The sequence below is a fragment of the Balaenoptera borealis genome (assembly GCF_965194805.1).
Source record: "Balaenoptera borealis genome assembly, chromosome: 10".
NCBI lineage: Eukaryota > Metazoa > Chordata > Mammalia > Artiodactyla > Balaenopteridae > Balaenoptera > Balaenoptera borealis.
The window spans coordinates 91450389-91478386 of NC_138874.1; the positions used below are offsets into that span (position 1 = coordinate 91450389).

Here is a 27998-nt window from a genome sequence, read left to right on the forward strand (position 1 = left end):
CAGTGAACCGCGGGAGTTGCAGTTCGCGTTGTGGCCTCATTTTTTGCGGCGGGAAGCCCCAGAACTACAAATCTCGTGAGCCAGCGGGCTCACGCACGCTCACGGAACAGCTGGTCCTCCCTGGCCCCCCTGCGGGTGCCTGAGAGGTAAGAGGGCGGGGAGAAGGAAGAGGAGGCGGGATCCGGGCGCTGCGTTGGTTGCGGCCTGGCACCAAGGGGGCGGCCCCGGCGGAGTGCGGACCCGGTGGCCGTTGGCGATTATGGACCCGGCCGAGGCGGTGCTGCAGGAAAAAGCGCTCAAGTTTATGGTGAGGAGAAATGTGCAGGCCGGGGAACGGTGGAGGCGGTGGCGTTGGCGGCGTCGCTCAGGCTCGGGTCTGGGCCGCCATCCCGCTGGAGGAGGGGGCAGCGGGACCCTGGGCCGAGGCCGGGGCCGGGGGCGGGGGCGGCTGAAGGGACGGGACGGGAGTTCCTGGGAGGTAGGAGGGGTTGCGGAGATGACCCGGGGGCGGGGGCAGCAGCTCCGCCATCTTGTGGATGAGAGGCCAAGTGACAGCGGGAGCTTAATCGGGGAGGGGGCTCTGGGCGGCGCGCAGGGCCCTGGAGGGAAAGGGGCGTAGGGACAGTTACTGAAGAGCGGAGGAAGCTAGGAGGAGAGACGCCGTGAGGCCGCTGGCAGGGCCTTCCTTGTGTGAGGGTTACGGGTGAGGCCCGGGAGAAGAGGTGCATTCAGGAGTGAGGAAGGGGAGCGCGGGATAGTGGGAGGAAAGATATTGGGAGTGGGAGGTGGGTGGGAAACGGGCAGCGCTGGATGCAGCTGGATCTAAGGTTAGAGGAGAGAAAGACAGGGCTGGTGGGAGACATAGATTTGTAGAGTTAGGTGGGAGAGATAGCCTTCGCCTTCAGGGTACAATCCCAGCTTGGCCAAACTAATGTTGACAAACTCTGGAAAGGACTAGGCCTTACTTAGGAAGAAAAGGACTGGGGATGGGGGTCTAGCGCTATGATGACAGTCTCTGGGAAAGGAAGGGGGTTGACTAGGAACCAGAATTACAAGTATCAGGAAAGGGGGTACATCCTCTAGTTTGAAAGGAGAAGACAGGAGAGGTTCATTGGTTAGGGAAACCTAGGTACAGGAGATTAGGGGCAAAATTAATAACTAATAGGGTAAAACAAAACTTAGTGCTAAATTGTAGAGATAGTAAAATGAGGGGGCCGGGTGCTGTACTACTTTCTGGGAAAGGAAAGGCCATGGAGAATCCAAAGACACATAAGAAGTGATAAGATCAATGGAGAAATTCAGGAGATAAAAAGGGGAATGCAGGTAGTGAGGAATGGCAGGTGTCAGGATTGGTAGTTATGAGTTTTAGGTTGAAGCACAGTATGAACTTGGATTGGATTTTTGTGGGTGTGTTTAAATCCTTTGGAATCTAGTTCTTTAACTTTGAATCATGCTTTTCTGTTTTTGATATGTGTATGTTTGGCAAATTTGTAGAGTCTGATGTTTGATGCTTTTAATCTGATGCTTCATTTGTATATCCTAGATGTAAAACCAGACTTTGTGGTTACAGAATGATGGGATGCATAGACTTACTTCTGTCTTAGCAGGTGGCCATAGAGACATTGATAGTATTTGCAGTCTAGTTTTGCTTTTTCCAGAAGTAATTGTAACTTGTCACTCCAAATCTTATTTCTTTTGTCAGTTATTTTGTGTCTTTGCCTGAGATACCCAAACAAATTTAAACAAACATGGACACTAACCTAATTGAATTTAGGCTTTAAACTGCCCCATTTACAAGAATACCTTTTCAGAGACTGGTCAAATTTACTATAACTTTACTTACTTTGTATTAGTGCTTTCAAAAACACCTAACTAAAGTTCAAGTGTATCTTTAACAAAATTCTTTTAGGCCTGAAGAAGGTTCTTGAGTTTCTGCCCAATGTTGAAATTCTAAAATATTAAGAAGAGGCTTTGAAATTTTTTTGGACTTTAGAAGTGAGAGGAAGTTGCTTTGTATCTACAGCCAGCTTCTAGATTTGAGTCAGAAAAGTGGCAGTTGCTTATTTTTGTTTTCCTGCTTAGAGATTGACTCAATCCTGATCTTGACATGTGTTAGGTTTATGGAATAATGTGGTTTAAAGATCATAAAGAGACATTATGAGATCATCTTTGTTACTCCCCATTAGACCTCAGCCTAGGAACATTTTCAACCGATTGATCTCTGCTTGGTACCAGTGAGTTGTTTTGATAATGGTCTCCTGATTGAGTTAAAGTTGAGCTAGAGATGGCCATGTAGTAGTTTGCAGCTTTTGGGACGCCACACATTATTAAATGTTGAGTCAGTTTCTATAGGGAGAAACCAATTCTTCAGTTTTACAATAGTTACTTTCATTTTTGACTTTGCCTGCTATTGTGGCTGCTGTTTGAGAAAAGGCCAACTGGAAGAGGGTCACCAAGAATGACACCTTAATAACTGAAACAGAATGGAGAGTTAGAGATTTGGTATTCTTTTTCAGCTCAGTAACAGTCTTATTATGAATCTGAGTAAGTCACAACTTGCCTTTGGTCCCATTTACCCTGTTATAACATGTCTGTTTCCTTAGTCAATTGAGATAGGAAGATATTTTATTTGTGTTTGCACCTAGTAATTAGTGCACAGTACACATGGAAGGACTATCCTTTTAATCAAATTGAAGTTATTGATAGTATTTGGCTTTATTTTGTCCTTATCCCTTCCCTCATTTGTGAGTTGTGAATGATAATTTTTATACCGATGCCTGATTTCCACTGTTTAAGAAAATGTAAAATTTGTTTAAAATAGCAACATGAAATGGATATTCTCTTTCATGAATTTTGCTCATTATTATATTGACGTAGTACTTTGATTAGAAATTTTATAATAAAATCTTATCAATGAGACTGCTAATTCAGATTTGACCATAATTCACACATGGTCTAGACTTAAAGTTTACCTTTGGATTTTTGTGATATATCTATATCTGTCTATCCTTCTATATCATATCTGTCTCTCTATATGACAAGTGGAGGGATGAATTTGAAGGGTTTTTAAAATATTTATTTGTTTATTTGTTTTTGGCTGCTTTGGGTCTTCGTTGCTGCGCACGGGCTTTCTCTAGTTGTGGCGAGCGGGGGCTACTCTCCGTTGCGGTGCACGGGCTTCTCATTGCAGTGGCTTCTCGTTGTGGAACACGGGCTCTGGGTACACGGGCTTCAGTCGTTGTGACACGCGGGCTCAGTAGTTGTGGCTCGTGGGCTCTAGAGCGCAGGCTCAGTAGTTGTGGCACACGGGCTTTGTTGCTCCGTGGCATGTGGGATCTTCACGGGGCAGGGCTCGAACTCGTGTACCCTGCATTGGCAGGCAGATTCTTAACCACTGCACCACCAGGGAAGTCCCTGAAGTCCCAGGATCTTAGAACTGGGAAAATTTGACACATGCATGAAATAATTTTAGGACATATAAAATAGTTTTTTAAAGAATTGAAAGATAAGTGAAAGTGTAAAGGGTAACTTGCTGTGTAACAAACATAAATCTGTGGTTGACTGATGCATTTTCTGTTTCACTTGGTGTTGGCTGGGGTACCAGCATGGCTGGAATGTTCAAAATGGCCACATTCTGTCATGGCTGGCCACTGGCTGAAAGTTCAGCTAACAGTAAGGCCTTCTGTCCTCCTTTATGTGGGCCTCCTTTCTCCACATGGCCTTTCGATTTCCTTAAAGCATGATGCCTGGGTTCTAAGAAGGAGCATTCCAGGAGATAGGAAATAGAAACCAGTCAGCCAGTTCTCTTAAGTCCTAGGTTTGGAAGTTGAAAATGTTGCTGTTGGTCAAAGACAGTCAAGGCCAGCCCAGAGTCAGGGGGAGGGAAAGTAATCTCTACCTGTAGACAAGAAGAGAGGCATGCATAAACAGAGAGAAATTGCTGGGGGCCATGCCCTTTTGAGACTGGCTACCACAGATGCTATTCTAGTTGGATGCTCAGGATAAAAATACAAATGGGATCAGCCAGATTTGTGGGTAATAACACTAGGAATGCTTTGGAGGCATCTCTTTTTCGAGGTTAACTTCTTAAGGAACTAACATGATCTCCTGCATGACTTGTCTTAATAATGTTACTGTAGAGATAATACTGGATGAATTGATAGGATTCAGGAACTTTTCTTTTTTGCCTGAGAACCATATGTATCTAAAAGCAAGAAACTGCATTTTACAATAAGTACTCAGATTTTTCACTATGATGGGCTTTTCTTTAAATCAGTGAGGTTGATTACCACCTGGTTGGATGGACATTTGAAACTAGTTCTTAGTTTGTCAGAATTTCTATATATTTGTTATCTGTTCTCATTTAAATTAGCCTTCAGTTTCTTTTCTGAATACTCTTATATAGGTATTGGGGTATGGAATTACAAATTAATGATAATTCTCTGTGTTCATTTTCTTGATTCATGTTTGTAATGTACATAATAAATTATTGGAAGTGAATTATTAGATGTGGAGTAAAAATTCTTCTACGTTGAAAGATTGCCAGAAATTTATTGCTAAATTAGAAAATGAACTTTCAAAGGAGACTACTTGTTATTCTATATTTTTTGTGTATTGTTTAAATCCTAAAAGAAAATAACAGGTTAAGAATTTTTTTCTCTTTCTAAAGGGAGGTGGTACATTATGTAAGATCTTGATCATGTATAGATAAAATTATTTGTGGTAAATGGCATTACAATTAAAAAAAAGAATGAGAATGAAGAAAGGAAAAAGGATCTTTGTGGTATTAAAATATTTTAAAATACCATGTGCTTTCTAGCAATATTTTAATACAGCATGAAGGTGCTTTCTAAATGTATATAATAAGAATTCACTGTGGATAAAGTAGAAAATATTTACCAATGTTTAACAACTTGGTCACTATAAAGAAAACTGCTTTCTTTCTTAATAAATCAATCCCAGCATCCTAACATCGGCAGTGGAGGAGGGGAAAATCTCTATGGGAAAGGTCCACGTGATCTTACCATTTCAACTAGTATTCCGTAAGATTCACCTTCTACTGGGGGAATCTCTGGATAATTCCCTTTAGATTTCTGAAGCCTGATTGAAACAGAGCCAGAACATTTTACAGAAGACTCAGAGATAACAACAGAGGAATAGATACTGAGAGTAATTTTGAACTAAGAATATGATTTGTTCTCTGGGGCACTACAATCATAGTTCCTGGATTGCCTTTGTGGCTAGGGTGAGGATGGGGAGCAGGGGACCAAAAGCCACAGAGCTGGGAGAGAATTCCTGCCTGCTTAAGGTGAACGTTTTGAGTTGGAACTTCCTTCTGAGGTCTTGCTCCTTTCTGAGATTTGGCTCTCCCTTCAGGGTATACTTGCCTTCCTATTCCCAGGCTTGTGACTGACCTGACCTGACTCTGTCTGTGTCAATAATAGGATAACCACAGTAGAAATGGGAGGGTTGTGTTTGTTTTTCTTTGTTTTTTTTTTTTTAATATGATCAGCCATGAATAGCTAATATGTATTTACTTAGTGTTTACTGTTTACTATTCTAAATTCTTTACATATACTATTATTTCATTTAGTCCTCCCAATAATCCTGTAAGATAGATTCAGTACTATTGTTACTCCCATTTTCAGATGAGGAAACTGATTCCAGAGAGGTTAAGTAACTTGCACAAAGTCTCTCTGCTTAGCAAGAAGCCTGAGATCAAACCCAGGCAGTCTGACTTGAGACCCTCACTTGCACTGTGTTTCATCCTTGAAGAGCAGAGAAACAGTGGAATATGATGGCACATTTCTTTGCTGGTCCGATGGGCCGGAGTGGAGAGTTACTGTCCAGACTTACATGTAGATTTGTGATCATTTGAATTACTGAGGAAACGGAGTTGTCACAGTATCATTGTATCAATTGGCTATTGCTGAGTAATAAAGACCCACAAAGTGTCATGGCAATACAATGATAGTTATTTATTCTCATGAATATGTGGATTTGCTGAATATTGGATGACATAGACTGAATTTTGTTGGGTCACTCTGGATTTGGCTGCTCACTCAGGACTGTTCCACATATTATTCTGGGACTCAGACTGTAGAGGCAATGACTTCCCAGGCAGAGCTGTCCTCATAGCTGTAGAGCAAGAGAGCAAGCCCAGTTGTTCAAGTGCCTTTCAGTCGTTGGTTTTATTATATCTGCTGATATTCCGTTAACCAAAGTAAATCACATGGTCAAGTCAAGAGGTGGGAGAGTATACTCTGCCCATAGAAGGAGTGGAAGAGAGAGCAACTTGCACAATAATTTACTATAGTAATAATAATCTAATATACTTGATTTATAGAAGAATGATAAAATGCTTACTATTACAACTATTGTGCTTTCTGCTCTCCCTTGTTGGCACTATTCTGACTAGCACCTTCACATTTTGGTTACTGAACAACACCTATTGGTTGGATACTTCCAGAATCACAATTTAATACAGCAGGTGTCTTTGTATTATGTCATGTAGGAAAAAAAAAGTGTAAAGAAATAATCAGAATCTTGACTTTAATCCACAGTGATGCCCTGGAAAGTTCATCAATATCACAATTCTGTTTTTCTGTACTTGGGAAGGATAAGGTTGATGTCACTGAGTAGCATTTGTAACAGAATTTGAACTGTAACAGAATTTGAATCAAGGTCATACATAATGCCCTAACAACTCCCTTGGTATTACATTCAGAGCTCTTAAGCCCCTTCCCTGAACCTAAACTTAAGGCTGCAACGATATTTTCTGATGTCTGGGGGGACTTTTAGGCTTTCACTGAAAAGTTGTGGAAACAGAATTGTAGCATGTGGATAATGTTTTTGCAGCATGGATACGTAAATCCTTGTACTTCTTAGGAAGTACTACGCTAAACTGTTAATGTGTTTTTTTGTGAGATGTTGGATTATGGGTAATATTTCAAAATATTTGGCAACTGAAGATGTATTAGGAAACACAAAAAAAGCATCACTTAGGTGATTTTTCTTTTCTATATATTCCTTAATGTTTTCTACATTTTTGACAGTGAATATGTATTGTTTTTAATCAGAAAAATTAAAATTTAATATATTTAATGCATACATTTATAAAACAAGTACCCCAAATGAAGACCTGCACTTGATCATGGACTACAGTGTAGCAAGTGTACTGGCCAGTGGTGGCTTGAATAGACACCTCACTCTGAGCTCATTTTCTTAACTGAAAAGTCTTAACTGTTAGTCTTACCTAGTTAAGAAGGGTCTCTCTTTCTCTCTTCCCCCCCACCCCAGTTCATTTTAAATTGTAAATTGCCATGTATAATGTGTTAATTGATAAATTATGCTACTTAAACTCCTATATGTATCCAAGGTTTTCATTGGAAATTTAGAACTCTATGGTCCTAAATTGTGCTGGAGCACTGCATTTTCCTGTTAAGTAGTACTTGACAAAATGAGTGAGTTGACAACTGAAAACGAGGCATGCAGTGTGGTTTGATAAAAATATAAACATAAACCAAGTGCAAAACATTATGTTACATGTGGAGGGAGGTGGTTATGGGGGCAGGAGGGGATGAAGACACAAAGTTAAGTATTATAAAACTTCTGTCTTCTCTAGAACTTCACAGTCTGTTGAGAAGATAAGCATTTATAAATATCTCTTAAGGCACACTTTGCTAAGTGCCATAATAGAGGCACAAAGTGCTATAGAAGTTAAGGGAGGGGAAATTAGTTTTAACCGGAAAGATCTTTGGAAGGTTTGAAGAAGAGAGCTTCATATTGGTCTTGTGGAATAGATAGATTTTGACAGACTTGTTTCTGAAGTGGGCAGTTCCAGGAAGAGGGAGTAGTTTGGGTAGAGGCCAGAAGATCAGGAGATGGCCAGCACTGTGTGAGTAGATATGTATGATTTGAACATAAGGTGAATAGCAGACAAGAGGGAAAAGATAGATTGGGAGCCTAGGGGGTTTGGATTGAATCCAGTTTGTATTTAAGAATAATATTCTAGTGTACTTGGTATGTGTCTATATAAGCTTTTATTGAAGTAAAATAAGTATACTTTTTAAAGAAATCATAAGTATACAGCTCATTGAATGTTTACCCAGTGGTCACTTCTGTGTAACAATTATCTAATACCTGTAGATTAGTTTTTGCCTTTACTGGTATTTAACTTCACATAAATGGAATCACTCCAGTATATATTCTCTAGTGTCTGGCATCTTTTGTCCCACATAAGAAGATTCATTCAGGTTGCTGTGTTAGGTGTAGTATGTTCATTTTTATTGCTGTGCAGTATTCCACTGTGTGAATATAGTTCAAATTTTTAGCCATTTTATTGTTGATGGACGTTTGGTTATTTCCAGTTTAGGGTTACTGTGAATTGTGCTTTTATGAATAATCTTGTACGTGTCTTTTCTTGTACATATGTACATATTTCTGTTGGGTATATACCTAGGAGTGGAATTGCTGGGTAATAGGGTATGAAAAATGTTTAGCTTTAGTAGAGTCTATGAATTTTTTCCATTTCATACTTTCTACAGCACCATATGAGAGTTCCAGTTGCTGTACATTCTTGTAACATTTACTTGCTACTGCCTTTTTTCACTTCAGCCATACTAGTGGGTGAATGGTATTATCTGACTGTTTTAATTTGCATTTCCTTAATGACTGCTATAATCAAGCACCTAAAAAGATTATTGAGGTTTTTGGCTTTTTTAGGTTTACTGGCTGTTTAGATATCCTCTTTTTTGAAATGTCTATTCAGGCCTTGGTCATTTTTTTTTTTTTTATTGGATTGTCTGCCTTTTTCTTATTGATCTATTCCCTATATTCTGAAAAATACAATACAGATCTTTCAACAAGTATATGGTTCTTTTGTAGGAACGTGTGTTTTGTTTTCAGATTTTTTCATTTAAGAGATCAGTAAAAAAGTCACAAGATTTTGTGACTACAAAATACCTACACAGGATTTACAGGGTTAACAGTTTTTTTTCCTACGCAACCAATACTTGAAAAAGAAGCACCACTGTCAGCACCATCATTTTATAAATGAAAGAAGGAGCTTTTTAATGCCACAGAAGTAGAAAACACATAATCTCAGAATAAAGGAAACTTTTTGAGGTAGGCAGAATAATGCCCTCCCCCCACCCCTCATCCAAGATAGACAGTCTAATCCCAAGAACCTGTGAATATGTTAAATTACAGGGCAAAGGGGAGTTAAGGTAAAAGATAGAATTTGGTTGCTAATCAGCTGACTTTATTTTTAATTTTTTGCCATGCAGCGTGCGGGATCTTAGTTCCCAGACCAGGGATTGAACCCCTGCCCCCTGCAGTGGAAGTGTAGAGTCTTAACCACTGGACCGCCAGGGAAGTCCCTCAGCTGACTTTAAAATAGGGAGATTGTCCTGGATAATCCAGGTTGGGCTCGGTGTAATCACAAGGGACCCTAAATGTGTAAGAGGGAGGCTGAAGAGGAGGTCATAGTGATGACATGTGAGAACTCAATCCACTGTTGCTGATTTTGAAGATGGGGTAAAGAGAGCCGTGAGCCAAGGAATGTGAGCAGCCTCTAGAAGCAGGAAAGGACAAGCTAAGCCTCCAGAAAAGAACATAGCCCCGCTGAGGCCTTGATTTTTGGCTCAGTGAGTCCCATTTCAGACTTCAGAACTACAGGACTGTCAAATAATAAATTAATGTTGCTTTAAGCCACTAAGTATGTGGTACTTTTTTAAAGCAGCCATAGCAAACTAATAGTCTCTCTTAAGATAGTTATCCTAATTGGGGTGTGTGTATGTGGATAAAATACACATACATATAACATCACTATATTTATTTTTAGTGTTTGGTAACTACCAGTGCAATTCTTTCTCTTTCTCTTAATATTTTATTTTGAATCAACTCAGAATTACAGAAAAGTTTCAAGTACAACACAAATGACATTTTTTCCTGAATCATTTGAGAGTAAGTTGTCACATCATCACCAAATGCTTTAGTGTATATTTTCTGCAAGCAAGGACATTCTATATAAGACAACCATCAAAATTCAGAAATTAACATACAGTACAGTTACAGATCTAACCCCTTAGACCCCATTCAAACTTTGCCAGTTGTTCTAATAATGTTCTTTTTTTTTTTTTTAAATATTTATTTATTTGGTTACACAGGGTCTTCGTTTCGGCAGGCGGGCTTCTTAGTTGCAGCTCGCCAGCTCGTTAGCTGCAGCACGTGGGCTCCTTAGTTGTGGCAGAGGGCTCCTTAGTTGCAGCTCACCAGCTCCTTAGTTGCAGTACACAGGCTCCTTAGTTGTGGCATGCGAACTCTTAGTTGTGGCATGCATGTGGGATCTAGTTGCCTGACCAGGGATGGAACCTGGGCCCCCTGCATTGGGAGTGCGAAGTCTTATCCACTGCACCACCAGGGAAGTCCCTCTAATAATGTTCTTTATAACAAAAGGGTCTAATCCAGAATCACGTACTGAAATTAGTTGTCATGTCTCCTTAGTCTCCTTCAGTCTGGGACGGTTCCTGTCTTTAACTTTCATGACTATGGCACTTTTGAAGATTATAGGCTAGTTATTTTGTAGAATGATTCCTCAATTTGGGTTTATCTGATGATGTTTCCTCATGATTAGATTTGGGTCCTGTATTTTTGGCAGAAATACCACAGAAGTGTTGCTTTGTTTTACTTATTGCCTCCTGTTGGGTGACACATAATTTTTGTTTGTCTTACAACTTTTTTTACTTGATTAAAGTGGCATCTGCCAGTTTCTTCTTTAAAGCTAATGTTTTTGTAGTAAGTATCTTGTGGGAAGGTACTTTGAAACCATGTAACTATCTTATTCTTCATCAGATTTTCAATCTATTTCTAACAAAATGAGTTTATGAATTCCTGTTTTATTTGATGGGTTATAATACTATCATTCTTTTTTTTTTTTAATTTTTTTTTTTTTTTTGGCTGTGTTGGGTCTTCGTTGCTGCACGCGGGCTTTCTCTAGTTGCGGCAAGTGGGGGCTGCTCTTCGTTGAGGTGCGTGGGCTTCTCATTGCAGTGGCTTCTCTTGTGGAGCACGGGCTCTAGGCGCATGGGCTTCAGTAGTTGCAGCACGCAGGCTCAGTAGTTGTGGCTCGCGGGCTCTAGAGCTCTAGAGCGCAGGCTCAGTAGTTGTGGCACACGGGCTTTGTTGCTCTGCAGCATGTGGGATCTTCCCGGACCAGGGCTCGAACCCGTGTCCCTTGCATTGGCAGGCGTATTCTTAATCACTGCGCCACCAGGGAATCCCAATCATTATTTCTTTTGACACTTAAATTGCTCCCTGTTTGGCCAGTGAGAGTGCTTTCAAACTGCTTTCTTTGTCTTTTTTATGTATTTCTGTCATTCTTTGAACATTGTACTTTCCCCCCCAGCCCTGGAATCAGTGATTTCTCTTTTTTTTTCTGGTTTCTTTTAGTAGAGAATGACATATAGAAGTCAATATCTGGGTGTTAGGTATACACATTGCTATTGGGTGTCACTGCTCCCAAGTCCTCTCACTGGACAGAGGTAGGGAATATATATGTATGTGTAAACGTGCGTACACATACATGTGCACACACATATCGCTATTTTAATTTTATCTACATATTTATTTAAAACCATGAGTTCACACAGATATCTCCAATTCTTGTCTAACACAACAGGGTTTATCCAATAATTTGCTTTCCATAATTGTAACTCCCTTTTCTGATAGTAAGTTGGCTCTCATTATCCTCAACATAATTTCTTTTTTTTTTTTCAACATAATTTCTTAATCAATCCCCCCTGTATGTGACCAGTCTCTCCTGTTGCTGCTGTTCCTGACACCCATCATGTGGATGCCATCCTCACCTTATCAGTCTCCAAAATCCCATATTAGGCTGCTGCCCCTAGCCCCCGTTTGAAGACCCTTCTCATTTCAGGCTCTGATACTGTGCACTAGGTTGCTCTCCTCACTCCATTTGGACTCGAGCACCTTGTGCAGGGCTACTAAGGCTGCCATATTCCTGTATAGACATTCTCTTTATCCTGCTAGGGTTCTGACATCCTGCTGTAGGTCACTGCAGATCCCTCTATGCCATCTCATGTACACACTTGTTTTCCTTGACCTTCACTAAACTGAATACAGATTTTTCACTTTGTAAAACTGAAACTCTTTACCCATTAAACAGTCCCTGGCAACTGCCATTCAGTCCCTGGCAACTGCCATTCAGTCTCTGGCAACTGCCATTCAGTTGCCTTCAGTCCCTGGTAACTGCCATTCTACTTTGTTTCTATGAATGTGACTACTCTAGATACCTCATATATGTGGTACCATACAGTATTTGTCTTTTTGTGACTGGCTTATTTTTCTTAGCATAATGTTCTCAAGGTTCATCCATGTTAAGGCATGTGTCAGAATTTCCTTCTTTTTAAAGGCTGAATAATATTCCATTGTATATATATATCACATTTTGTCCATTCATCTCTTGCCAGACACTTGGGATACTTTTACCTTTTGGCTCTCATAAATAATGCTGCTATGAACATGGGTCTACAAATATCTCTTCAAGACCCCAAAACGCTTAATATTTTTTCATCTTGATCTTTTGTTAGCACTTTTATGAATTCATCAGTTTTCCATTAGAGTTCTGAAAATGCTTATTCATTCAGTTCAGCAGTATAGTCAGTTACCAGAAACCTGTACTTGTCAGAGTCTTTTCCATGAATATTTTGCCTTTTACATTTAGATCTACAGTCCGTCTGGAAATTTTATGTTTGATACGAGGTAGAGGACAGAATTCAGTTTTGTTTTGTTTTTCATCTGTTGCGTTGCATGGTCACTTTTCTCATATACCACCTGTCTATATATGTGTGTGGGCTTGTTTCCAGGACTTTTATGTTCCAGTGGTCTATTTATCCTTGTGCCAATATCACACTTTCTTTTTTTTTTTTTTTTTTTTTAATTTTCAGCTAACATTGATTTTGTGTTTCAGTGTATTTAGTAATTCTAAGCAGAGACATCTTTTTTTTTTTTTTTAATATTTATTTACTTATTTATTTATTTTTGGCCGTGTTGGGTCTTCGTTTCTGTGCGAGGGCTTTCTCTTGTGGCAAGACGGGGCCACTCTTCATTGCCGTGCGCGGGCCTCTCACTATCGCGGCCTCTCTTGTTGCGGAGCACAGGCTCCAGACGCGCAGGCTCAGTAGCTGTGGCTCATGGGCCTAGTTGCTCCGCGGCATGTGGGATCTTCCCAGACCAGGGCTCGAACCCGTGTCCCCTGCATTGGCAGGCAGATTCTCAACCACTGCGCCACCAGGGAAGCCCCCACACTTTGTTAATTACTATATTTTTAAACCAATTCTTGATATTGGATACTGAATGTTCCTCAGCTTTTGCATGTCCATATATATTGGAATCAGCTTAATTTCCACAGAACATCCTCCTATGACTTTTATTGGAATTGCATTGAATCTATATATAAGTTTGGGGAGAACTGAGATCTTAACACTATTGAATTTTATAATCCATGAAAATGGTATATCTTTCCATTTTTGGGGTCTGTAATTTCTCTGTGTAGGGGTCTTTATACATCTTTTGTTAGATTTATTCCAGGTATTTGGTGTTTTTAGATGCTATTTTTAAAATTTAATTTTCCGTTTGTTGTTGAGTGTAAAGGTTTTTTTTAAACCTGAGCTCCATGACCTTCATTCAGCATAAACACATGGGAGTACTTTTTTCTGAAAGGTCTGTAATTTACATCTGAATCTGATTCCCACTGGGGGCAATAACAACAAAGAAGATTAGAAGACCACTTTAGTTATTTGACTTTGAGTGGATTGGACTAGGGACGGGGGAACAGACAGGCAGGGAGGGTGCTTAAAGACTATATAATAGTCTAGGCAAGAAGCCATGTGGGCTTGAGCTAGGGCAGCCGGTCTGGAAAGAAGGAAAGATATTCAAGGAATATTCTGGAGATACAGTGAGTAAGGTTTGCCTGGAGTAGGCTAGGAGAAAAGAAAAAGAGAAAAGAGAAGAGTAAAATATGGCTGGTGTCAGGTGTGTTCAGGGCGATTAGTTAAAGGGAAGGTTGCCATAGCAGTAGGTATGGCAAAACAAGTATTTGGTGGGTAAAGATATTGGAGTAGTCCCTAACTTTAATAAGGAGACTAAATTTAAGATGTACACATAGATAAAAATGGGCAAAATGATATAATCTTTGGAATTTGCTTTGGGATTTGGAAGGTGGCAAGCTGAGTGATGGGGATTCATTATATGCTGTTCTATACTTTTCTGAGTATATGAAAGTATACATAATAAGAGGTTAGAAAAAGATTTATCCACATAGAGAGTGAGCCAAGCTGAAGTTCTCTGGACCAGCTCTACTCAAATTCCTTTGTGATAGAAAGATAAGGATTCATCTAAATGTTACTTTTGTGTAATTGCATAATCATTGTCCATTGTACTGAGAACAGTGTTTTAAATCAAGATCAGTCAGAAGGAGACATAAAGCTACAGAGGCTTTACAGGCTGAGGTAGACCAAGTGCTTGGGGGTAGCTAGGAGCTGAGGAAAGGAAATTTAGCCAGGCAGATGGAACATGGTATCTGTTGGCAATCCAAGCAGATTTGGGGACTCAGAGAAGTTTAGAAGGGCAGGATATAATTTCAGAGGGGAAAATAGTGACAAGGAGTCTGGGTGCAGATATTCTGGGGAGATTCAATAGGCAGACAACATCAGTGAGTACTGAAAAGAAGCGGCAAGTCCTCTGTTTCAAGTTTGGGCTCAAAAATAGAACTGGAATACCCAGCAAGGAACTAAAGAATTCAGCCTGCTCATTAGTGCCCACTGCAGTAGTACTATACTTTATTATTTGGAGAATTATTTGGAGAGCATATTAACATGTAGTGCAGATTCTCAGCTCCTCTTCCCTCCACTTAATTTAGTAGGTCTCAAGAATCTGCATGTTTAATAGGCATCTCAGTGTTTCTGATAGAGATATTTTTCAGATCACACTTTGACAAAATGTCTAGACTGCTGTGTCCTGGCCAGTGCACCAACACAGAGGGAGTGGGGGAAATATTGTGGCTAGAGCCAGAGTAAAAGGTGAAGCCTTGAACATGGAGAACATAGCAGGAAGCAGCTGAGTTAACTGGATTCAAGAGTGGAGGCAGGTGATAATCATTTTGTAGTATGTAAGTATATTAAATCAACATGTTGTACACCTTACACTTGCACAGTGTTATGTCAGTTATATCTCAGTAAAGCTGGAAAAAAACAGTGAAGGCAGAATGAGACAAACTTCATGGCAGAGGCTTAGAATCTCTGAGTTCCAACTGATTAGTAATAAGTTGGTTTCTAAAAACAATTTACTTCTGGGTGCTATTTGCAGCTGGAGAATTTGGTGAACCATAGGGGCAGAAAAATTAACAAGATAATGCCATTTATAAGAGATATATCTAGTTGAAGAACAATAGCAACATCCCCAAATGTGGCCACTCTAGGTATGTTAAAATCACGTCACAATAAACTGGTAGTCCCTGCTGGTGCTATGAAAAGGTTGTGGATAGTTCTAACATTACTTTTATTGTTAATATTCCATGACCCTATCACATACATGAAGATAAATGACAACAGACTACCTCAACCGTTGTTTCATAGTGCTCTTAAGGTAATGTCTTGAGGTAATGTCAAGGAACGAAGGGAGAAGATTGAGGAATCATTGAAGTGTTGCTTAAAGCAATAGGCATAACTGAATGGTAAGGAAGTTTATGATGAAAGATTAGTCTTTTGTACAATTACATAGACTAGAGTTGTTCTTTTGAGCAGGGTCCTCAAGCTGACCTCAAGTGAGAGGCACAAAGCCACAGGCTTTCTGGTTAGTGAGAAATTGTCTGAAAAGGTCTTTTTATCTTCATCCCTTAGATTAAAAGCAGCATCAGCCACAGCATTAGAGGAAGATGTAATTCGATACAGTTAAATGAGGTAAATGTGAAGGGGCTTTCTAGTCCATAAGGATATAGTGGTGGTAATACTTTTACAACAAAACTCTAGTTCAAAATAATTCACACAGGCTTCCAAGGTTTATTGAATAGACATTCCACCCCTATTCCATTTTACTGTTTAAACGTGTATTCATGTCTGCTGTGTGCATGTTTTTGGTCTTGGTTTTTTCTTTAAAAAATTAACGTTTAGTAAAATTGACTTTTTTTTAGTGTACAGGTCTCAGAATTTTAACACATGTGTAGATTCATGTAACCACCACCACTATCAGGATACACAACAGTTCCATCATCCCCCAAGAAACTACCTTGTACTATCTCCCCGTCTTCCTAACTCCTGGGAACTGTGATCTATTCTCCCTCACTTTAGTTTTATCTTTTTGAGAAAGTCATTTAATGGAATCATACAATATATAATCTTTTCGTACTGACTTCTTTCTCTCAGCATAATGCCTTTTAGATGATTCATCCAAGTTGTTGCATGTATCAATAGTTCATTCCTTTTTATTGCTTGGTAGTATTCCATTGTATGGATTGTACCACATTTTGTTTATCCATCTGTTGAAGGACATTTGGGTTGTTTCTGGTTTTGGGTGATTATAAGTAGAGCTGCCATAAGCACTTGTGTTTAGGTTTTGTGGGAACATATATTTTCATTTCTTTGGGGTAAATACCCAGGAGGGGAATTGCTGGGTCATATGGTTAGTGTTGTTTAACTTTATAAGAAGCTGCCAAACTATTTTCCAGAGTGGCCGTAACACTTCGCATTACGACAGCAGTGTGTGAGAGTTCTAGTTCTGCATCCTTGCCAGCACTTGGGATTGTTAGTATTTTTTATTTTAGCCATTCCAGTAGGTATATAGTAGCATCTTATCGTGGTTTTAATTTGCATTTCCCTAATGAATACCTCAGTTCTTGATGACTTTATCTATTGGGCTCAAACACAAAAGCTAGTCATCCTAAGAAGAATCAGAAGAATGGTCATTAGAGTGATGTAATGTTCTGTGAAACATTCTATGAAAGACTTTTGTAACATTAGCATTCTATGAAAGACTTTTTGTAAATATTTTAGAAAGGAGTTTGTGCTAATGAATGTTCATGGCTTTTCAATGAAGTGAGGGGTACTTTGAAACCTAGATACAAAGTTTCAAGTAAGCCCTGTGACAGTGAGAATGAGAGAGTGACTTAAGAGTATTTTTTTCTGGTGGCATGTGGTCTTATGTAGAGCACTTGTGGCTTTTAAACTGAGGAGACAGGCAAATGAAAAAGAAAAATATCTGATTACCTGATAGTTTTGTTTTGTTTTGTTTTAAATAACACAAGACATGCAAAGTCTTAGCACACAGCCTGGATCATAGGAAGGATTTTTTTTTTAAATAAATTTATTTATTTACTTATTTATTTATGGCTGTGTTGGGTCTTCGTTTCTGTGCGAGGGTTTTTTCTAGTTGCGGCGAGCGGGGGCTACTCTTCATCGCGGTGCGCGGGCTTCTCATTGTCGTGGCTTCTCTTGTTGCAGAGCACAGGCTCCAGATGCGCAGGCTCAGCAGTTGTGCCTCACGGGCTTAGTTGCTCCGCGGCATGTGGGATCTTCCCAGACCAGGGCTCGAACCCGTGTCCCCTGCATTGGCAGGCAGACTCTCAACCACTGCGCCACCAGGGAAGCCCAATTTCTTTATTTTTAATAATGATAGAGGTTTATAATTACTGAATCTTTGTTTTGATGTTATTAGGCGTGTCAGTACTTTTCTTTGATACCAAGTCCTCAGTTAGGAAGTAGCCTCCTGATTAGAACTTGTCTCCCTGGGAGAATATAGTCCACTTAGAAGCAGTTTCCAGGAATATATTGCTGCAGAAATAGACAGTCAAGTAGTGACTCATGTGTAGCATTCAGTGTAATTTAGAAAAGATGACTTAAGTAGAGGAATATTGATGCATCTGTTTTTCAAATTGCAGTTAATTATAGTGACAGCTTATAAGATCTACTTCATTCTCTCTTGGAGTCTTGTCTAACTTTACAAATTTTACGTGATTTAGGTTAGAAACGGACAATTTAAAAGTTAGTCAAATGAATTAATCGAAAAGAATCCTGCCTTATCAAATCATGCTTCTAAAGGTTTTTCACACCCTCCAATCTTATTCAGGTGTGATGTTTTGAGAATAAGAATGATTGTTTCAGCTTTTATCAGAGTTTGAGAATAGAAACTCCTTTTATGCAGGTATGTATCATTTTTGATTATATGGTAGTCCACTGGATATAGTCCCTCTACTTGACATATACCTACTGCATCAATAAACTGTGTGATCCTAGATATGTTTATATGTGGTCATGTTAAAAAGTGTTTCTTAAATATTCTTAAATGTGTTTTATCAATATCTTATGGAAAAATACTCATAATCTTTTGAAAGCATTCATGTTAAAAAGAATTAGAAATGATGTTTATCTCATTTGGAACTCTTTCTCTTTCAATGTATCATTAAAGTGTAGGTACAGAATATAAGAATTCATACCATAGGATCAACTGAGACTTTGATTTAAATTATTACAAATTATACACGGAAGCCTGCATAAGATACTACATATTTTTTTTTTCCAAAGAAGCTTCTTCAAATGGTTTTGTTAAGTGTAGGAATGTTCTGATGATTATATTTTTAATTAAAATAAGAAATCTTTGTTTAAAGTGGCATTCTTTTTTTACGGCCTGTTACAGACTCTGTAACAATCATTTCTTAAGTCTGAACATTTTATTTCCAGGAATCCATTTATATAAAGCTATGTTTAGACTTAATTAAGGAACAATTCTTACAAAGCTTGTAAATAGCCAGGAAAAAAGGGACCGAAAATAAAACTGACATTCACGTTTAACAAAATGATTGTTACAAGGTATGTAATAAGCTATAAAAATACAATAAATCTCTTTTTATAAGAGTTCATATTTTTTGGTCCTTGTTTTCAAGGGTACTTAAGGAGAATATCAAAGCTCTGGAAAGTGACATCTGTTTTGCTGAATGGACTAGTGATAACTTCTTTTGTCTCTAACTGACAGTACCGGAGTTCTACATGTCTTCTTGGTGTGCTTTCTTTGAAATACCTTCTAATCAGTTAAGATTGGGATGTAAATTTTATATTGTGCTATAGTGAAAACAAGACCTAGTTCTCATCTCACTTATACTACTTTCTAGAAGTTAGAAAACTTTGGGCAAGTTGCTTAACCTCCGAGTCTCATTTTCCTCACCTGGAAAGCGATGATAATAATTCTCTTCCTACTTCAAAGAGCTGTTGTGAGGACTAGGTGAAATTATAAATAGTGAAAATATTTTGGAAGTTATATATAGGACTGTGAGCGTCCAAGCTACATTTCTTTATCTCTCTAACCTTGGGTTGTGGAAGCAGTAGTAATAATAAAATAACAACAATAATGGCAGAAAACACTTACAGCTCAGTATGTACAGTGCAGGATTCTAGGCACTCAACATATATTAACTCATTTGATCCTCTCACCTTATTAAGTATGTGTTGTTATTATCCCTAATTTACAGACATGGAAACTGAGGTACAGAGAGGTTAAGTTACTTCCTTAAGATCATACAGTTGGAGGGACTTCCCTGGTGGTCCAGTGGTTAAGACCCCACGCTCCCAAAGCAGGGGGCCCAGGTTGGATCCCTGGTCAGGGAACTAGATCCTGCATGCCACAACTAAGACCCGGTGCAGCCAAATAAATAAATAAATAAATAATTTTTAAAAAAAGCATACAGTTGGAGAAATATGGATTTGAAGAGGGGAATGGGTGGTATCAGTCTTCTTTCAAATCTATAGAAAAATTGAGAAAAGCATTCATATACCCCTCACCTGGATTGGCCAAGTGTTAACATTTTGCCATATTTGATTTTTTTCCTCTCTGTATAGCTATACTTTCCTTTCTAAATCATTTGAAAGTTGTAGACATCATGATATTTCACCTCTACTAAAGCACGTATTTCCTAAGAACACGGGCATTGTCTTTCATAACCACAATGCAAGATCCCACTCAAGAGATTTAACAGTGATAACATTTTATTATTCAATATATAGTTCATATTCAGATTTCCCCAGTTGTTCCAGTAGTGTCCTTTATAGCCTCCTTTTTTAAAATTGATGATCCAATCACATGTTACACATAGTTATATCTCTTTAGTCTCCTTTAATTTACAATAGTTCCTTAGTCTTTTTATTCTTGAAATTGAAGTTTTTGAAGAGTCCAGGCAAGTTTTACAGAATGTCTCTCATTTGGATTTGTCTGATTGTTGTCCATGGTTAGATTCAGGTTAAAAAATTTGGCAGGAATATATGTTGTAGTTTCTTAGTGCATTACGTCAGAAAGTACACGATGTTATTTTGTTCCTTTATCGGTGATGCTAAGTTTGATCATTTTATTAAGGCTGTATTCACCAGATTTCTCCATTGTAAAGGTATATTTGGAATTAATAAGTGCTCAGTGGAGTGAAACTTGGAAACTGTGTAAATAACTTGTTTCCCAACATTGTTTCTCCCAATAGTTTTGGCATCCACTGATGATTGTTCTGTAGAAGTTGTAAAATCAGCCCATTTATTTTTAGGCAGTTCTAAGTGTTTGTTTTTTTGGTCTTTTTTTCCTTCTTGACTTTGAAATGGTGACTGTTTCCTATTTTGAGAAGATAATGTGTAAACTTTGTCATTTTAATTTTATTTTTTATACATTTATTTGTTAATTTATTTAATTTTTGGCTGCGTTGGGTCTTCGTTGCTGTGCTCGGGCTTTCTCTAGTTGCGGCGAGCGGGGGCTACTCTTCATTGCGGTGTGTGGGCTTTTCTCATTGCGGTGGCTTCTCTTTTTGTGGAGCACGGGCTCTAGGTGTGCGGGCTTCAGTAGTTGCAGCACGCGAGCTCAGTAGTTGTGGCTTGCGGGCTCTAGAGTGCAGGCTCAGTAGTTGTGGCACACGGGCTTAGTTGCTCTGCGGCATGTGGGATCTTCCCAGACCAGGGCTCGAACCCGTGTCCCCTGCATTGGCAGGCAGATTCTCAACCACTGCGCCATCAGGGAAGCCCCTACATTCTAATTTATAGGTTATGTGCTTTATAACTTTTATCTTCAGTGGAAAACACTGCTAAAGCTGCTTAAATAATTGGGTTTAGTTTTTAAAGGCTTGTGGTAGTAAAAGCTGCAACAGAAGTTCCTGGAGGGCTTGTGTTTTCCATTCCATAGGCCTGGGGTGGAGCCTGAAAATCTGCATTTCTAACTAGTTTCCAGATGATGCCGCTGGTTCTGGGATCACACTTCGAGACTCACTGTGGCTTCTCTAGGACTTTCAAGGCAATTTGCTCATAATTATTTGGGCTTTTTTTTTTCTGCTTGTTTGCTTTCTCTGGTAGACGTGAGAGTAGTGTGGTTATAGTATAGTGAAATAAGTTGAAGTTTGTGTTAGTTGATTTTGATAAATGTTGGAAAAATTGTGGGAATTGGCTAAATTACTGAATAGGATCTCATTAATCTGACTAATCCAAAATTGTGTTGTAATGAAAATGGCTGTAGGCTGTTTTAAAACTTACTGTGGCGTTTATATCTGTTGGAATTTTCTTTACTTCACTTAAACACTGATCCCTTAGTTTTGACCGAATGAGATGTCCATTGTGGTCATTTTGGGCTTTCAGAATTTAAGTGATCCCTGCATACATTTCACCAACTTGGTTCTGTTAAGTCTGTGCAATTAGTAAAGCAAGTGGCACATTTGTTATGTCATAGAGATATTTTTGCTTCCATGGAATTTGGCCTGATTGTCCTCCTCCCTTGCTTCCCCTATTAGAAATGCTATAAACATCAGAAAGAAAAGGATGACCTTACTATTTGTTTCCCAGACTAAATCACAGCCTTGAAGCAGCTCTTTACTTCCGAATAAAAAGTTTAATTTCACGCCCTGACTGGTGCTTGTACGTGCAGGTAGATATTTATTTTATGCAGCTAAACTGATCTGCTTTTGCAAATTACTTGCCAGTCAGCAGAGCTATAATTTCTTATGAGTAGTTGGTGGTAAATTATAGTTCTTATTAGTAAGTTTTGTGTGTGTGTGTTTTCAGTATGTACTTATGAAGCAGAAGTGGGAATCAGTCACCAAACTTTGACCAGACTAGGATTTGACTAGTAGCTTTTTCCAAGGCTCAGGGATTGGGACTCCCCTCGTGGCTCAGTGGTTGAGAATCCGCCTGCCAATGCAGGGGACATGGGTTCGAGCTCTGGTCCGGGAAGATCCCACATGCTGCGGAGCAACTAAGCCCTTGAACCACAACTACTGAGCCTGCAGTCTAGAGCCCGTGAGCCACGACTACTGAGCCCAAGTGCTACAACTACTGAGCCCACGTGCTACAACTACTGAGCCCGCGTGCCTAGAGCCCATGCTCCGCAACAAGAGAAGCCACTGCAATGAGAAGCCCACGTACCTCAACGAAGAGTAGCCCCCGCTCACTGCAACTAGAGAAAGCCTGCACGCAGCAACGAAGACCCAAGACAGCCAAAAATAAATAAATAAAATAAATAAATTAAAAAGGCTCAGGGATTGATGAATTTGGACTAACAATTCCAATTAATTATGTAAACCAGTAAGAAAGAGTGAGATCTTGTTTTCAATTGATGTGAAAATGTACCCAGAACCTAGAAAGAGTGATGCCTGGTGGAAAGGATTAAAGAAGAGATTCTCTTTCTCATTGAGAAATAGAATATATTGTAGTTAAAATTTGAGTTTTGAAATTGGAGGGCACTATTTTTTTATTTTTTATTTTTGGCTGCATTGGGTCTTCATTGCTGGGTGTGGGCTTTCTCTAGTTGCAGCGAGCGGGGGCTACTCTTTGTTGCGGTGCGCCTGCTTCTCACTGCAGTGGCTTCTCTTGTTGCCTAGCATGGGCTCTAGGCATGCAGGCTTCAGTAGTTGTGGCGCACGGGCGTAGTTGCTCCACGGCATGTGGGATCTTCCCAGACCAGGGCTCGAACCCGTGTCCCCTGCATTGGCAGGCAGATTCTCAACCACTGCGCCACCAGGGAAACCCTGGAGGGCACTATTGGGCTGAATTTTTAATTGCTTAATTGAAGCCATGAAGTTTAAAAAATTTTTATTTTAAAGTGAGACTGACTTTTATTGAACTTGGATTAAGAGAAAATGCGATGAATCAGAAGGAGACAAAGTTCTACTTCCTTAATAAGTGGGTCAGTTATTTGGTTTAACTGAGATGTCACTAAATTTGTGTGGGCTTTGAGTCTAGAGGGGTCATCTAACTCAAAGTTTCATAAACTTTTTTGTTCATGGACCTCACTGAAAATCTTTTGTATGTCATGAGATACTCTCCCAAGACATGCACATGTGTATACCTTTTGTACATGATTTCAGGAGTTTCAGAGATCCTTGAATCCTATCCATGGGTCCCCATCTAGCCTTATTTTAATGTTGTTACATAATGTATTTTAATTTAAAATTTGTTGTTGATAGTTACCATTTCAACATAACTAGTTGTGACTTTAATAAGGGTATGACTATCAGGTTTGAGCTTCATCATAAAATGGCATTTTGAGAAGCTAATGAAATATTATGTTATTTGGTAGTATCAGGAAAAAGGGTACAGACTTGACTGGTGGGTATCAAACATCCTACTGGAATGTCCTGTTCTTAATTTTCTCATCCCCCTAGCCACCCAGGCAAGCAGCCGCAATTTATCCCTATCTGTGATGATAGAATTTTACTTGTCCGGGATATATGGATAGATAACACTTAATACTTTAATTGCTATCCTACTGATATTACCATGCTCTTTCTACTTTTATCAGTTTTATTAAAGAAAGAGTATGACCAAGCAAATGCCCAGCAACGTCAATTTACCCTAGTAAGTGCACTTTACATCTAGGAGATTTGGAATACACTCTTTTCTATCACGGTGAACCTTAAACACTGTCAGCATGTTCAGTTATTTATACTCTTCAGCTCTGGGAGGGCTGGGAAACATCGTTTTCCCTTTTTCTTCATCCTCTTAAGGTATCAACACTGGGAATCTGTCCACCTACTTAGCTCATTCAAGAAACAGTGGTTTGTGGTCATTTTAGATCAGTAGTAGTACACTTTGGGCAAAAGGCTTTGTTTGGATCATAGACTATGACTTCTTCCTTTTAAAAATGAGCGAAGGCCTCGCCTCCACCCCAGGCTCACGCGAGCTGGGTGTTTCCTGTCTCTCTCAGTCCGGGTTTGGAGACTCCAGTGTCCTCCGGCTTTTCATGGAAGAGATGTCAGGAGAAAGTGTGGTGAGCTCAGCAGTACCAGTGGCTGCGACCCGCACCACTTCGTTCAAGGGCACGAGCCCCAGCTCCAAGTACGTGAAGCTGAACGTGGGTGGAGTCCTGTACTACACCACCATGCAGACGCTGACCAAGCAGGACACTATGCTGAAGGCCGTGTTCAGCAGGTGCATAGAGGTGCTCACGGACAGTGAAGGCTGGATCCTCATAGACCGGTGTGGGAAGCTCTATGGTACGATACTCAATTACCTTTGTGACGGGGCGGTCCTCTTGCCCGAGAGCCGCCGGGAGATTGAGGAGCTGCAGGCAGAAGCCAAGTACTACCTGGTCCAGGGCCTGGTGGAAGAGTGCCAGGTAGCCCTGCGAAACAAAGATACTTATGAGCCTTTCTGCAGAGTTCCTGTTATCACCTCATCCAAGGAAGAACAGAAACTTATAGTGACTTCAAATAAGCCAGCCGTGAAGTTGCCCTACAACAGAAGTAACAACAAATACTCGTATACCAGCAATTCTGACAACGGTATGTTGAAGAACATCGAACTGTTTGATAAGCTGTCTCTGTGCTTTAATGGAAGGGTCCTGTTCATAAAGGATGTCATTGGGGATGAAATCTGCTGCTGGTCCTTCTACAGCCAGGGCCGCAAGATCGCTGAAGTCTGCTGTACCTCTATCGTCTACGCCACGGAGAAGAAACAGACCAAGGTAGAGTTCCCCGAAGCCCGGATCTATGAGGAGACCCTGAATATTTTGCTGTCTGAGGCCCAGGATGGCCGGGGACCTGACAGCGCGCTCCTGGAGGCCACAGGTGGGGTGGCCGGTTGCTCCCACCACCTGGACGAGGACGAGGGCGAGGAGCAGGAGCGGATCTACATTGCCCAGATCTGTTGAAGGGGCAGGCCTGTTGTCCCTTTGGCTGATCTGTGGTCTGGTGCTTGTTGGGACCCCGCAAGGTCTGACCAAGGGCAAAGATGCCCCTTCCCCTGCCCTCCTTGTTGACCCACTCCATCCCGGGAAGGCCGCCTGGCCTGCTCACAGGCACAGTGCACAAACCACTGCCCGGTGGACTCCATTCCTTCCTCCTCGGCCTTCTGCCCCGTTAAGCGAGGCTTACTGCCCCCAGCGGATGCCCTGCCCTTTGCTTAGAAGAAATTAAACACGGCCCCAGACTCTGTTCTGGCGTCCAGACAGGACCACCGCTCACACCAGCAGCCTCAGGATGGCTTGCCTGCTGTCAGTGTAGCTGTCATCTGGAAATCCCTTCCTGTCTCTGCCTCTGATTCTTACACAGTGTGGAGTGGCCTTTGGCGAGCAAACCGAGAGGACATGCAGGTCCCTTTGGGTCCAGTCAGTGTGTGTGTTCATGTTAGTTTAAGGGACGTGTGCGACTGTGGATGAGGATGTGTGTCCGTGGGGCCTGGGTGGCCCGTGCTGGATCCCTGCTGTCTGCACGGTGCTTGTGTGGGATGGATGTTCTTGGTTACCTACCTCCCTGTCTCCTCCGCGTCCATGACGCACAGAGGGAGTGGTGACGAATGTGGGTGGTTGAGACTAGGCTGGTAGAGTAGTTCCAAGGAGATCCGGTTGTGTGTTAAGGTATGGATAGGCTTTTTTTTCATATATAAATTTATTTTATTTGTTCATTTTTGGCTGTGTTGGGTCTTCATTGCTGTGCGCGGGCTTTCTCTAGTTGCGGCGAGCAGGGGCTGCTCTTCGTTGTGGTGTGCAGGCTTCTCATTGCGGTGGCTTCTCTTGTTGCAGAGCACAGGCTCTAGGCGTGCGGGCTTCAGTAGCTGTGGCATGCAGGCTTAGTAGTTGTGGCGCACTGGATCTTCCCGGACCAGGGCTCGAACCCGTGTCCCCTGCATTGGCAGGCGGATTCTTAACCACTGCGCCACCAGGGAAGCCCAGGATGGGTTTTGTCTGCTGTTCGAGGGAAACGTTACTGTTTTATGCCAAAAGTATTAATACAGGCAGCCTTTGATACAGTGTGTTCCAAAAAAACAAGTTTATATTTTGAAATGGTTTTTACAGCTCAGACTTTGTACATCCTGCCCTACTTGTGACAGTTGTATGCCTTTATTTTGTATCCAGCAACAAAGCCTACAATAAAACTTTAAAACAATCATGACCGAACCTAAAAATCATGTATCAGGTAGATGCTTTTTAAACTGTTGTGTGGGAAACTTTCATATTAGGCCATTTGGATTTTATTAAGTGCTAAGGATGGGAGGGAGGGGGCTTAAATAATGTTTTGTAAATATTTTATACAGTTTAAGTTTTAAACACCAACCCTGCTCTTTGGGTTGAACTTTTTAGAAAATTAAAGTGAATATCAGTTGTGATGTTTTCTGTAGGAATGGGAAAGCCATCATGTAAGTTCTGTTTTTTAAATGTTTACGTGAAGAGTAACTTTGTGGAACAGTCTGATTAGCTGGGGCTTCTACGCCTTATGACCAAACGTTTCTGGCCGTCTCTCTACTTTCACATTTCCTCCAACTTTGCACTTGTAGTTTGTAGTCTTTGCTTCCCTGGGATGTGAACAAGTTCCTGAAACATTCCATGGTGCGTGATACTGTTAGTTGCATACAGCCGTGAGCTGACAATGACAAAGTGTTGGCTGGTCCAAGCTCTGTTATCAGACATATTTTACAAGGAACTGATTTCTTATGTGAGCACTAAGGGCAAACAAAAGTCAATATTTGTATTTAAGAACCATCCAAGTAAAACACTGGCCTAAGATTTGGTAAAGAGTAAAGTTTTATTACACTGTAATAGCTTACAATGGAAAAAGCAGAACAGCTTTGGGTCCCTCGTAATGAGGTTTTTTTCAAATAAGTCATCTTATTGTGGTGGCTGGGGGCCTGTGCCCACGATGGTTCCATGGTTCCGGGTCTCGCCTCTCCATTGTCCTCCTGCAGTGGCTTAGTGGGGCAGTCGCTGTGCAGGTACCCCCGCCCTCCCTCTGGAACGTGTGCTCTCTAGGTCTCCACCCAGAGTCATTGTAACATGTGTGTGTCACTAACCTTTCTGTCTCTTTGTGCCATGGAAAAAAATGCTATGAGCTTCAGAAGTAGTCATTGTATATTGTACAAGCATCTGTGGACTTATATAAAATAAAAGTTATATAATGCTTCTACTTAAAAAAAAAAAAGAGCAAACTGAGACCCAAAGAGGTCATGTGACTTGTTCAGGGTTACAGTTGATGACAGCCTGGATTAGAGCCCACATTTCCCTAATCAGAGCCTTGTTGGTTCCCTTTTGACTCTTTTTGTTTTGTTTGTGGTTGAGCTTGTGTTTCTTCCACTGGATGTGATTGATAGATGAAGGGTGTGTGTGTGTGTGTTTAATTAGTGCTTCTATGACTTCTTTTCTTTTTTTTTAAATAATTATGCTACTTTATAATTCTTTATTTTATTTATTTTTATTTCTGGCTGTGTTGGGTCTTCGTTTCTGTGCGAGGGCTTTCTCCAGTTGCAGCAAGCGGGGGCCACTCTTCATTGCGGTGTGTGGGCCCCTCACTATCGCGGCCTCCCCCGTTGCGGAGCACAGACTCCAGACGCGCAGGCTCAGTAGTTGTGGCTCACGGGCCTAGTTGCTCCGCGGCATGTGGGATCTTCCCAGACCAGGGCTCGAACCCGTGTCCCCTGCATTGGCAGGCAGACTCTCAACCACTGTGCCACCAGGGAAGCCCATGACTTCTTTAAGAAAGCTTT

At 40.6% G+C, this 27998-nt stretch overlaps 1 protein-coding gene and 1 pseudogene across 13 annotated transcripts in view; both read left to right on the forward strand.

Moving 5' to 3' along the window:
• The first annotated feature begins 34 nt into the window (after positions 1 to 34).
• The window catches only part of BTRC (beta-transducin repeat containing E3 ubiquitin protein ligase), a 181917-nt gene continuing 153953 nt past the window's right edge, over positions 35 to 27998 (forward strand). For 6 of the 12 annotated variants that reach the window (XM_082408335.1, XM_082408336.1, XM_082408331.1 and 3 more), the window contains exon 1: positions 153 to 307. Coding sequence is in view for 6 of the 12 variants with exons in the window: in XM_082408336.1 (XP_082264462.1) it covers positions 260 to 307 (48 nt within the window). In the remaining 6 variants the exon portion in view is untranslated. Of the gene's footprint in view, positions 308 to 550; positions 723 to 27998 lie in introns of those variants that run through there. The other 6 variants (XM_082408337.1, XM_082408341.1, XM_082408332.1 and 3 more) reach the window with 5 other exon arrangements.
• Positions 745 to 27435, forward strand: LOC309636163 (BTB/POZ domain-containing adapter for CUL3-mediated RhoA degradation protein 3 pseudogene; annotated as a pseudogene). Its single transcript has one exon. The product of its transcript is annotated as a BTB/POZ domain-containing adapter for CUL3-mediated RhoA degradation protein 3 pseudogene (transcript).